The sequence below is a fragment of the Labrus bergylta genome, chromosome 5 (genome assembly GCF_963930695.1).
Source record: "Labrus bergylta chromosome 5, fLabBer1.1, whole genome shotgun sequence".
In the NCBI taxonomy this organism is placed as follows: domain Eukaryota; kingdom Metazoa; phylum Chordata; class Actinopteri; order Labriformes; family Labridae; genus Labrus; species Labrus bergylta.
In genome coordinates this window covers 32,324,606-32,337,859 of record NC_089199.1, presented here as the reverse complement: position 1 = coordinate 32,337,859, position 13,254 = coordinate 32,324,606, and the positions used below count along the sequence as shown (strand labels likewise).

The 13,254-nt window shown below is 43.8% G+C and overlaps 1 protein-coding gene across 1 annotated transcript in view; it reads right to left on the bottom strand.

Annotated features, from left to right (window-relative positions):
- The window catches only part of LOC109977864 (dedicator of cytokinesis protein 3), a 165,987-nt gene that overhangs the window by 54,025 nt on the left and 98,708 nt on the right, over positions 1–13,254 (bottom strand). Inside the window, exon 5 of the mRNA XM_065955375.1 lies at positions 11,692–11,818. Within this exon, the coding sequence (XP_065811447.1) occupies positions 11,692–11,818 (127 nt within the window). The remainder of the gene's footprint in view (positions 1–11,691; positions 11,819–13,254) is intronic.

Here is a 13,254-nt window from a genome sequence, read left to right as displayed (position 1 = left end):
TTAGAGATTCATACAAAGATTAATCAAAAACAGAATCTGAAACATATAGAGAAAAGATTCTGCAGCCTGCTGTCCCGCAGTCGCTGTGATTACTAATAACTCTAATACTCACATAATGAGTGACTGGTGACATGATATATCAGAAAAATGTGCGATGTTATAACGATATAAAGTGCGATAAATAAATACTAATGAGTGCATGTTAGCTGTAACTCACAGCCCCTGTTTTTTATGTTTTCATAGTAACTTTCTGCAGCATGTTTCTCCTGAATCCAACTATTCTGAGAGCAGCTGTGAGCTCGCTGAAGTTTCATCTGACTGCATCGACATGTTGTGAACGCCTGGAGGTTTCCATCCAGTCGGTAAGATGTGTGCATGCTGAGAGAGAAGCACTGCTTGTTTTCATAAAATAATGTATCGCGATAAATTCAGACTTCTGTGATGTGTTTTCCCTGGTTTTTTGATTTTGTTCAACCCGACCTAAAAAGCCTCTGCATGTCTCTAATAAGCTCCACGAGCAAAAACGTGCTCAAACTAGGATCAATATTGGAGATGCTTTTGAAAAATGGAGAGAGGTTAGAACACAGAAAGGTTTACAGACCCATGCAGAGCTGGATAAACACTGAAGCTTCAGAGTCCACCACATGGTGACCTGAGTGAGCATCCACTCTAGAGAGGAGGGTGGGGAGACAGCTCTCTACAATGTTTAGATTTGGACTGCAGTACCCATTTTAAACACTAGGTGTCAGAGTTACATACTGCTCCTTTAAAGTACATTTTCAACTTTAAATATTGTAGATCGATCCCAACTTTCAATTTGTCGTACGTTCAATTTGCTTTATGGGAAAATCCTTACAAACAAAGAAAAATAAAATAAAGAGGTACATACAGCACCAAGTTAAGAAGTGTTTAAAAAAGAGAGAGTTTCTGTATTTGAGGAGTTGGGAGTGGGATTGGGCTGATATTAATGAAACATGGTGCTCATTTCTATGGGGCCAGTACTGTTAATGATCTTAAATCATAAAAAGAATAAAAGAATACATTATCACACAAAGACAAAAGCACCATCATTAAATAAAAAGCTTTATGCTGAAGTAGTTTCTGAACGGCCTGTGGGAGGCTCAACGCTGACTTGAAGTGCGGCTCTGAAATTATCCCATAATTTAAGATAATAATGAAATCGTAACTAAACGGCACACATTAGTATCAAGCACTCCGCTTCAGATATACAGTCTCCACGCTGTGAGTGCGTTTGTCATTTTAGAAACAGCTGCATTTTTTTTTTCTCAAGGACAGACGCTCGCTGTCGTGACTCAAACTAGTTGCTGAAGTGGATGTTAACTCCATGCTGCAGCTCTGCTCTCGGCTGGCTGCCTCTGAAAGCTGCACTTACTCATTCTGACAAGTTGGACTGTTAATTTAATCAGGTTATCTGGTGGGTGTAACTGATTATCCTCAGAAAGTTTGCATGTTTGAGGCCTCGCTTTCATAGTATGGGAGTCCACCTGGCAACTCTTAAATCAGAGGGGACCTCCACTACACCTCTGATCCATTAGCAAACGTCCCGCTTCATTCTCACACCTGTCAAACCGGCTGCTGCCACGCTGAAACCAAGAGCGCTCAGGCAAATCAGAAGGGAGCACGAACAGAGAGAGTCTGAATTTCAGTTATTTTCTACTGTTAATGTAACACGCCATGCCAGCTGATTTCCTGGAACATATCTGAACCAGATGAGATTTATGATAAATGTATCTTTTAACCTAATTCATGTAGCAGTAACATGTGAGCTCTATGCATCACTCGGTTATTTTTCATTGTTTGACAAACTCACAGGAAGGATCCCAACAGAGAGACACCTTTTAGTTCAAGATAAAGAGCACACTTTTTGATCCAGTAGGTGTCGCCCTTGAGCTCCAGCATGAAACCAAAACAAACTGCTGTTAGGCCACGCCTCCTCCATCCTGAAGCCTCCGCTCTCCTACAAAGACACACCTCCAACCCCTCTACACTTTGGGTTTTCACAAAGGAGTTATCAAATTAAAATGCACCATAATTAAGCACTGAGTGCTAAGTGCAAGCGGCTGCGTTGTTGTGTTAGCATGCTAATGTTAGCACTCTTTAGTCAGCTCGTAGCTTCACATTGTTGTGTTAGCATGCTAATGTTAGCGCTCTTTAGTTAGCTCGTCGCTTCACATTGTTGTGTTAGCATGCTAATGTTAGCGCTCTTTAGTTAGCTCGTCGCTTCACATTGTTGTTAGCATGCTAATGTTAGCGCTCTTTAGTTAGCTCGTCGCTTCACATTGTTGTGTTAGCATGCTAATGTTAGCGCTCTTTAGTTAGCTCGTAGCTTCACATTGTTCTGTTAGCATGCTAATGTTAGCGCTCTTTAGTCAGCTCGTAGCTTCACATTGTTGTGTTAGCATGCTAATGTTAGCGCTCTTTAGTTAGCTTGTAGCTTCACATTTCATGTAAACTGACACAGAATGAGCGTGATCTAAAAACTCTTACTAACATCCAAATAATCAGTGAGTATGTTCTTCTTCTTCTTCTCTCTAGTTCTTGACTAAAACAGCTTTTATACACAAGGGGAGGAGCCGGCCGTCCCGTCCATGTAAACACGGCTCTGACAACAACACAGCCAGCGGGACTCGAGCTTCTCCCTCATTGTAGACAGTCAGGACTCAGAGACACATTTACACAGGACACACTTTATGATTTATTTATGTGGAACATGTCGCACATTCTTCATTTAAATAAACCAGACTTCATTCGGACAAACTGTATTTTTCCCTTGTAGTTGCCATGTTCCTGTTTTCTGTTGTTTTGGTTTTTCAAATTGTTCAGGTCTTATTGTCTTTTTTCCTGAGACTTTGATAAGTCCAGACACTGAACTTAAGGTGTGAATAAATATTGAGTAAAGTGCAGGGAGGTAAACTTTGCCCTTCATTAAGATTCTTGGTCTTGGACACCACTTCCTCCAAGCTGTCGCAGAGTTTAGTGAAGGAAGCGTCACACAGAGAGCAATATGTGAGTCCTGTGCTTGGTGCAAACTCTAAAACCCGGCCGTGACCTAGTGTGAACCACAAACACACAGATACACACGCTCTCTAACACACTGCAAAGCCAGAAACAGGATGTGATGTCGGGGGTGCCAGCCGGTCGGGGCGGCGTGCTGTGTGGCGTTCAAGAGGTGAACAGAAGAAGGACAGTTTGCTCTCTGACTGAAAGAGACATTTAATCAGCTTCATCAAGTTGAACGTCTTCTGTACAAAGTTATATCTGTGGATTAATCTCTGCCCGTCGACATGAAGACAGACGGACAGAGCAGCCCAGATCCTACAAGTAACGAAGAACGCAGGTTACACTGACGGCAGATCTGTCAAGTCAACACCAGCTTTAAAGACGTTTGGAGGGTTGTCATGGTAACAGAATTTTAAACTTCAATAAGTTGCTAGTAAAAATCAAACAATATTGACGACAACATAAATTGAAGTCTGAGGCACATACTGGATACTTTCTTGTTTTTAATCACAAAAAATGAAGGCGCTGGTGGAGCAGCGGTTAGTGCACGTGGCCTTAGTCCTCTAAGCGGGCGGGCCAGGTTCGAATCCTGCCTGTGGTTCCTTTCCCACATCATTCCCCTCTCTCTCTCTCTCTCTCCCTGATTTCTGACTCTATCCACTGTCCTATCTCTCCATTAAAGTCACAAAAAGCCAATAATGAAGGCACACTGAAGAGATGTCAGTGTCGACGGTTTCATCTCTTCTGCTCTCTGTTTGTAAGAGACAGAAAGATATTTTTGCATCTTCATGAGAAGCCAAGAGAACTTGGGAAACATTATGACACCCTGCTGTCTCGCACCCTAAGTGAGAACACGCAATGAAGGGCACAAGGGTCGAAGTGTGGATATTTGGACAGGCCACAGTGTACAGAAATCTTACAGTTAAATGCCTTTTTATATTCAAACTCAGAGACAAACTGATGAATAAAACTACATATCCTCAGTGAGGGAAAGTGTGTGAACTGAGCAGACTGTTTATTAACACAAATGCACATCAGTTACTCATTAATAATGACAAAGACACTCCTCAGAGACAGAGTCTTCATTACTGTTGAGAAAGATTTGATTGTTTTGTAAATGATGAAAAGAAGAACTTAACACACTGGTGTCTCAAACTAAAGAGCTGAGACACTTTCCACTGAAGCAACAACAGCTACTGTACGCCAACAATGGCCTCGTCTCCTTGGCAACGATGGGTGAGTCACCGTGGTGAATATATGACAGTGCACTTACTGGAGTCTATAGATCCTGAACAGACAGAAACACACAGCTTTGTTTTCTTACATCATGGAGCAAAGCTGAAAATCCACAAGTGTGCACAAAAACACACTTTGACTCTGTTTTAAACTCAATCACACACACACACACACACACACACACACACACACACACACACACACACACACACACACACAGACGCACACACACGCACACACACGCACACACACGCACACACACGCACGCACACACACACACACACACAGACACACACACACACACAGACGCACGCACACGCACACACACACACACACACACACACACACACACACACACACACACACACACACACACACACACACACACACACACACAGAGAATGACAGAAGATTTGATTTGAAAATGACACACACTGCTGAGATGTTTTCAGATACTTACAGGTGTTACAGGACGATAAATCCACTTCGTTTATCTCCTCGCCTTCCTCCTGTTTTCTTTTCTTTGAATCTAGCTCTGCCAAGCCGCTACAAAGCACTCCGAAGCGGCAGACAATAAGAAAATCACAGCCTTCAGACGACTTGAGATCCAGTCACAACGTGCCGTAGAAACACTGCCTCTCTCTCTCACTGCTTTACCTAAACCTTCTGCGGTCTCCCTCCTTCCTCTGACCTGCTCCCTCAGTCTCCATCTTTCTCATCTTTCTTCATCTCTCCTCTCACACCCCCCTCCACCCCCTCCCTCTCTCTCTCTCTCTCTTTCAGTCGCCCACCCACCCACGGGCCAGTCTGCAGCAGCGAGCGAGCGAGCTCCACTCCACTTTGGTGATGTTAGAGAGAGTGTGCAGGGAGCTGAGGTGTGTAGACTGAAGATATACAGTGAGCTTGATGATAAAGATGTCTGACAGCAGGGCTCATATATCCTCAGGCTGCTGCCCACAGAGAGCCTTGAAATCCAGCGTGTGATGTTTGAGTGAACATAAAGATAGAAAGAGGGAGAGCAGACCCAGGAGACACAGACGAGAGAGGGAGAAAACAAACTCCTGTATTCTCTCTGGGCTTAGAAACAACACCTCGGTTCAGCCTGCTCGGGCCGACGAGTCAAAGTGTGACCATGTCAGAACAGGATGGCGTTATGCGTTTAACTCCTTTAACCTGGTCGGACTGTTTGCACCAAAACCACCAAGAAACCTGAACAAACACCAGCAGGTTCATGTTCTTAGAGCAGCATTGTTATCATTAAAAAAAAGTCATTTTAGGATTTTCTGCAGTCGTAGAGACATGTGACCTGCTGCACCGGCTGTGTGTAAATTCTGATTAAAGTTTGGGAGTGAAATCAACATTAACCTGTCTGTTCCTGCAGGGGGCGCTGGAGTCCCATCGATGGCGGTCTCCATGCTGGAAATGCTGTCTCAGTCTAACTTTGAGTCAACCTAACGACAGGCTGAGAGCTGGAGCTGAGGCGGGTTTTAAACCTCCTGACAAACCGTTACACCGCGCCCACCTGTCAATCAGGTCAGCTACACGCCTTATTGTGAATAACTCTTATCCTTCATCAAATCAAAACTGATGAGTCATCAAAACATTCACCCCCCCGTACAGTGTGTGTCCATCCAGACATGAGCTAATCACACCTATTTGGTTTTTTGAACCAGGCTGTAAACATGTTCATCTCTGCTGTAAAAACAGGCTTTTTACAATGGGTGTGTATGTGACTTCCTGTGCTTCTGCAGCCAGCCTCTAGTGGACACTCCAGGAACTGCAGGATTTTACACTTCAGCTTAATTTTTCAACACCAGAGGATGTTTTTATTTTCCATTTCAACCAGCAACTCTTCTTAGTGTTGGATATCAGCTCTAAATTCAAGATGATGTTTGAAGGTTGTGGTAAGTTGACTTGTATACTGTGTAAACCCAGACGTTGATCTTCAGTACTGACTCTACAACACACACCGCCCCTCATACTTAATCCTTAAGAACCGACGACACAGAGACACAGTAACACAGAGAAATGTGTGTCAAAGGCCACAACCAGGGGTGGTGTTTCAACACTGTTAGCTGTTAGCATCAGCGCAAAAAGCCGTCAATCAACCGACACAGAAAATGACTGCAAAGGTCTGCAGGGGAGACGAGGATCAGATCGCCCACTGTCGTAAACATACAGTAACACTGACAGAATCTGAGCTAAAGAAATGATGAAGTGAAGTCTAATCACTAATCAATCAGAGTCCTCTTCATCGAACATTTGCCTCGTGCATCACAAAGAGTCAAGCTGTGAAAATATGAATACGAGACGGAAAAGAGACGGACGAAGACGGCCTCCTCCCACTGACTGTCAGCCCCCCTCCATCATTTCTGTCTCTCATCCTGGCTTCATACACACACACACACACACACACACACACACACACACATGTACTGTACATCCACACAAACTTGTTTGCACATTTCACTGCAGAGAAACATCTCCCTCTGCGTTCATCCCCGTCTTCACATCCTTCAATCATTGTTCCCCTGTCACCACTCCGTCTCCTCCTTCCTGTTCACACATCCATCCCACCCACACACACACACACACACACACACACACACACACACACACACACACACACACACACACACACACACACACACACACACACACACACACACACACACACACACACACACACACACACACACACACACACACTTTCTATCTTATCTCCTTCAACATCAGCTTGGGAGAGACAACAGAGACGGAGAAAATTGGCAAATTTTGAAAAAAAAAATGTAGGAGAAAGGAAGGAAGAGTGAAAGAGTAACGGAAAACAGATGGAAGAAGAAGAAGAGAGAACAGAGTCCCACTAATTGTTCTGTTATCATTTTAAGGCAGGACAAACCTTCAAAATAAAAGCCCAACAACTTTTATTTTAAAACGCAAAAATATGTAATTTCAAAAATACAATTAAAAATGTGATGAATCCTGATTAACTATTACAATTTAGTGATTATCACAAGTATCTCATGTATATATAGACACACACACACACACACATCCAGTAATGTCTGTATGTCCCGTGGCTCTGCACAAAACAACTCGCACACAATACTCTGGAGAGAGAGCGACAGGATGAGTGTGATCACAAAGAGGAACAGCAAAGTACACACACACACACACACACACACACACACACACACACACACACACACACACACACACACACACACACACACACACACAAAATGAACATGTGTGTATTCCTATGTGCATTAATGTGTGTGTGTGTGTGTGTGTGTGTGTGTGTGTGTGTGTGTGTGTGTGTGTCTCTGGCTTTCTGCTCTGATGCATTCGTCACCTCTGGAGGCTTTGATGCCACCGAACATCCATTTTCAGAGACTTCAGCACATTGAAGTGTGTCTGCACTCGTTGGGTTCATCCATGTGTGAATGTGTTGTAGATCACCATGTGTGAAGTATATCACACACATATATATATATGAAGTATATCACACACATCTGTGTGGATGTGAGAGAGTGAGCTGCAGAGGCTGTGTGACAATATCTAATGTGCATCCATACAGTACATGCATTTAATGTCAGTGTTTATCATTTCTTTTCATACAGGCTGTTTGAAAGTGTAGCGTTGTAGTCAAGAGCACACTAACCGAGACCAAGACATACCCGAGACCAGAGAGCTCCGAGACTGAGACAAGACCAAGACATTCAGGGATCGAGACCAAGACGTGATGACGTGTAAAAGCAGTCTGTCCGTGGTGGTCTTCAATTAAAATCATGAGTCTGCCCAGTCTGAGACGAGACCGAGTAAAGATGCTTTCAATTCACAGACGAAACTGAGACCTTCAAATAACGGGCTCGAGACCAAGACCGATTTTATTTAAAAAAAAAAAAGATTTATTTTTGTGCTTTTTGTGCCTTTAATGTAGATATAGGACAGTAGAGTCGTAAATCAGAGAGAGAGAGACAGAGTGGGATTGACATGCAGGAAAGGAGCCACAGGCTGGATTCTAACCCGGGCCACCCGCTTGGAGAAGCAAAGCCTCCATACATGGGGAGCGCGCACTAACCACTGCACCACCAGCGCCCCACCAAGACCGATTTGGAACCCTACAGAAATGAATTCAAATGAAAACACGATAAAGGTGCTCCTGGAGCAGAGTGTCACGAGCTTTAGCATGAAACTTTTTCTGCAACTTACAGAGAAAAAAATGTTTGGTGGACAAATTTACAATTATAAGACAAACTGTGTGAGAATCAGCCACCTTTGATTCTGTATTTATTCTATTTTCAACTCTTCTTCCTCTTCTATAAATCTTCACTGGGATCATTTGCAACACTTCACTTCCTGCCCTTGTTTGTTCTTCGCCCTCTTTAGTCCCGCCTCCGTGCCATTAGTCTCACCTCTGCCTGATTAGCTTCACCTCTGAAGCGTTTCACTTCTGCTGTTCCTCTTCCTGCCTCAGTTATTCCTCCTTTCTCAGTGTTTCTTGGCATTGACATTTTCATTTGTTTGCCTGCACTGGACTGCCTCCCCTGGTTTCCCCCCCTCTCCTGCACGACATGACTCTGTGTGCTTGTCTTATTACTTTCTGAGTAATAAAGTGACTCGAGCTGTAGCATCTTTCTCTTGCATCATCTCTCCTGTGTTCCTGTCTCTCTGACTGTAGCCTACGTAAAAGATTCATTTCTAATTCCAGCATCTTTATTTAGACTCCACAGATGATGGACTGCTCTGTTTCCTGTTAGTCAGAGTCCCTGGGTTTTTACATCAGCTAAAACTAATGAATAATATCTTTAATACAAATGATTATGACAAGCTTTTTAAGCATGGTTAATTGCTTGTTATCGCATGAGAACATCCTCCTCTATTAGCAACAACCTTTTGAATAATATCGTCTCCTTGTTTCTTATCGAGCTCCACAGTATGAAACTGTTACATCATCATCTCTCTTTCTTCATCCCTTTATCTCTTTGTCTTCACCGTTATTTAAAGGTCCAATCAGTGAGCTGTGTAGAGAGTGAGATGATAAAGGTATCTTACTCTCTGATCATTAAGGAAACATGCTATGTTGAAGTGCTGGCTTCTCTGACAACAATGCAGCAGCCAGTATGTCCTCCTTCTAACTTTAGATTCTGCTCCTGAATGCTCTGGATTTGTTTGGACCACAGAAGGTAGACGTTTTTAAAGCCCCCCCACATGGCCGTTTTGGACGCCCCTCGGTTTGTCAGATATGAGAGCAGTTATCAGGTCAACAGGTGTTGCAGTGATGGAAGCGGTCAAGAGAAGTGGTTCAGATAGAAGTGATTGTACCCGACCTAAAAAGCCTCTGCATGTTTCTAATAAGCTCCACGAGCAGAAACGTGCTCAAACTAGGATCAATATTGGAGATGCTTTTGAAAAATGGAGAGAGGTTAGAACACAGAAAGGTTTACAGACCCATGCAGAGCTGGATAAACACTGAAGCTTCAGAGTCCACCACATGGTGACCTGAGTGAGCATCCACTCTAGAGAGGAGGGGGGGGGAGACAGCTCTCTATGATGTTTATGATTTAGACTGCAGTACACATTTTAAACACTAGGGGTCAGAGTTACATATTGCTCCTTTTTTTTAAGACTTATATTATGGGGCTTTTTCCTTTATTCGATGGGACAGTGGATAGATTAGGAGAGAGAGGGGAATGACATGCAGGAAATGAGCCACAGGTCGGACTCGAACCTGGCCGCCCGCTTAGAGGACACCAGCGTCCTTACGTGAGGCGAGACCTAACCTCCAGGACATCTGAGCCCACATATTGCTCCTTTAAAGTTATCTTATGAATGTGAACATGTACTGTTCCATAAGAACAACGTGTTTCAAACATGAAAGGCAGTCGTCGTCATATATATATAAATATCTTAAAGTACATCTCTCCCTCGACCTCTCAGTCTATTCATCCAGCTACTCAAACAGGAGCACGTCTGTCTGCAGGATTTGTACATTAGAGTATCCATGCTTTTTCTGAGACATAATGTGACGTCTGTCGGCACAGACACAGAAAACCTGCCATGCAGAACCTCACAAGTCTTTGTGTCTTTACCTCGCTGCAGAGCAAAGACAGAAGTCTGAGGAAACAAAGCAGGACAAGAAGGAGAGGCAAAGAAGAAACGCTAAAGAGGACAGTGACTGATTGAAAGAAGATTCAAGCCACGTCAGATTTCTGTCTCGCTGCAGAGCAAAGACAGAAGTCTGAGGAAACAAAGCAGGACAAGAAGGAGAGGCAAAGAAGAAACGCTAAAGAGGACAGTGACTGATTGAAAGAAGATTCAAGCCACGTCAGATTTCTGTCTCTTTACATTTCAGAGAAGAAGGACATCCAGAGCTTTAAAGACAAACGTCACAGAGTGCAACAGAGAAAGAAGAAGAAGAGAGAGTGAGATAATGATACCTGGACAGAGAGAATAAACACATCTGTAAGAGAGAAACTTACAGTGTCAGCACAGAGATGGAACTGTCAGCCTCCTCTGTAATGATCTGTACTTTACATCCAGAGACATTTCTATCACATCTTTACATCTGAATGTCTCCTGTCAGCCTGAACTCAAAGAACATGACGAGTATTTATTCTTATCAGTGTCACAGCGAGCGCTAATGAGCGGGAGGGGAGGCGGGGTTTAGTGCAAGAGGTGGACAAAAGCTGCGATCCGCTGTGTCCTGCATTGTTGTGTTAGCATGCTAATGTTAGCGCTCTTTAGTTAGCTCGTAGCTTCACATTTCATGTAACCTGACACAGAATGAGCGTGATCTAAAAACTCTTACTAACATCCAAATAATCAGTGAGTATGTTCTTCTTCTTCTCTCTAGTTCTTGACTAAAACAGCTTTTATACACAAGGGGAGGAGCCGGCCGTCCCGTCCATGTAAACACGGCTCTGACAACAACACAGCCAGCGGGACTCGAGCTTCTCCCTCATTGTAGACAGTCAGGACTCAGAGACACATTTACACAGGACAGACTTTATGATTTATTTATGTCTTCTTTTAATCAAATAAATGATGTTAACTTTGTTTTTTCTTCTATTTTGAAGTATCCTCAGATGCTTCATCATATCCATAAAACTCAACCAGCTCAAAGGTTATGTAAGCTGCGTTAGTTCTGCTCTGGCTGTTTTAGTTTTCGACTGTTTTTAACTGGATTATGTAAACAAAGATGGAGTCAGCAGCTGCTGGGGGGGGGGGGGGGGGGGTCACCTCCTTTAACACTGAATGTAACGGAGCTGAATGACGTCATTAATGACCGAATAAAACAAGATGATGAGAAAGAGAGGAGTTAGTTTTTAGTTTAATCAGGATTATGCAAACAAAGGTCTGTCGGGGTTAATGACCTCAACATGACTCGTTGTGACGGGACTCGGGTCCTGTTGGGCTCGGCTTGTTTGCATGAGGATCGTGATGTAAGAAAACACTCACCACATAGAGCTGCTTCCACAGTAAGGCCCACTCCTGCAGCGTTGACGTCACCTCGGTAACGATGGGGTCTTCGAGGGGCGCCACGGTCTCATGAGGCCTGTGAGGGGAACGCACACAGACACTGACTTTAACCGCTGGTAACAAGTGAAGTTCCACTTGAAGACACAACGAGCAGCGTGTCGAGCACACAAACACACGAGACCAGAAGTAAACACACGCACACACAGAGAGACTCATTAAAGCGCTGACCCTCGCTCCATTGTGTTGCTTTACATTCAGTTAGGCTTCAACAATAGTGAGTTACAGTGGATTGAGTTCAGGCGTGTCAGAGTGACAGTCCACTGCACCACAGAAGAAGAACGGCCCGTCCACAACGACCCACAATGCTCTAGTTAAACAAACAAGTGAAGAAGCCTCAGACTCAGACCGGTTGAATGTCTGCTTTATAAATGTCAGGACCTTTGATGTGTAGTTCATCTCAACAAATGTTCACTCTCACAGAAAAAGACACTCATGAACGGAGCAAAAAATGGTGAATAATTACATCCTCACTACGGCTTTTATATTTTATTCTAAAGTCGAACATTCAGGCAAACCTGGGGAAGAAAGTTCTCATTTGAAATGTAATGAGCCGTTCAAATTCAAAATATAAAGTCCATCAGTGCAATGTGATCCAGCAGAGGGCGCTCTCAGCGTAATTCGACCATCTCATGCACTCTTGACCTCAGTGAATGAAGACAGTGATGTTGAGGCTAAAGCAGCGGGGGTGAGAATCAGGAGATTCAGATCCACATGAGGGAGACTCGTCTCTCTGCAGACAGCAGCACACTGCTGAGAGAAACAGGGTCGCTACAAACCCGCTAATATTTGTGTTTACCAGGAAGCTCTGTGCGCTCTGAACGGTCGTTCTCATCGGCAGGTATTGTGACCACAAAGAGTGCTGCACTCGATCCCAATCGAGTTTACAGACTCGTGTTTCTGGCGAATAATATCAAAAAACAAGACATTTTTTACACGGTAAAATGAAGTGTAATGTTTTGGGTCAGTGCGTTGGGGGGGGGGGTCGAATGTGTTTGAACCACAGTAATAATAATAATAATATTATAAATGTATGAAGCCTGAGTGACGTCCCCTGTCTGTTCCTGCAGGGGGCGCTGGAGTCCCATCGATGGCGGTCTCCATGCTGGAAATGCTGTCTCAGTCTAACTTTCAGTCAACCTAACGACAGGCTGAGAGCTGGAGCTGAGGTGGGTTTTAAACCTCCTGACAAACCGTTACACCGCGCCCACCTGTCAATCAGGTCAGCTACACGCCTAACTCTGGTTTTTAAATGAGTTTTTAAATAAATCACCCCCGTACAGTGTGTGCCAGTGATGACAATAACTAATCAGACCTGTTTGTTTGTTGTAACAGGATGTAAACATGTTTATTTATGCTGTAAAAACTGCTTTTTTTCCAGTCATGTGTGTATGTGACTTCCTGTGTTCCTGCAGCCAGCCTCTAGTGGACACTCAATGAACTGCAGGATTTTGC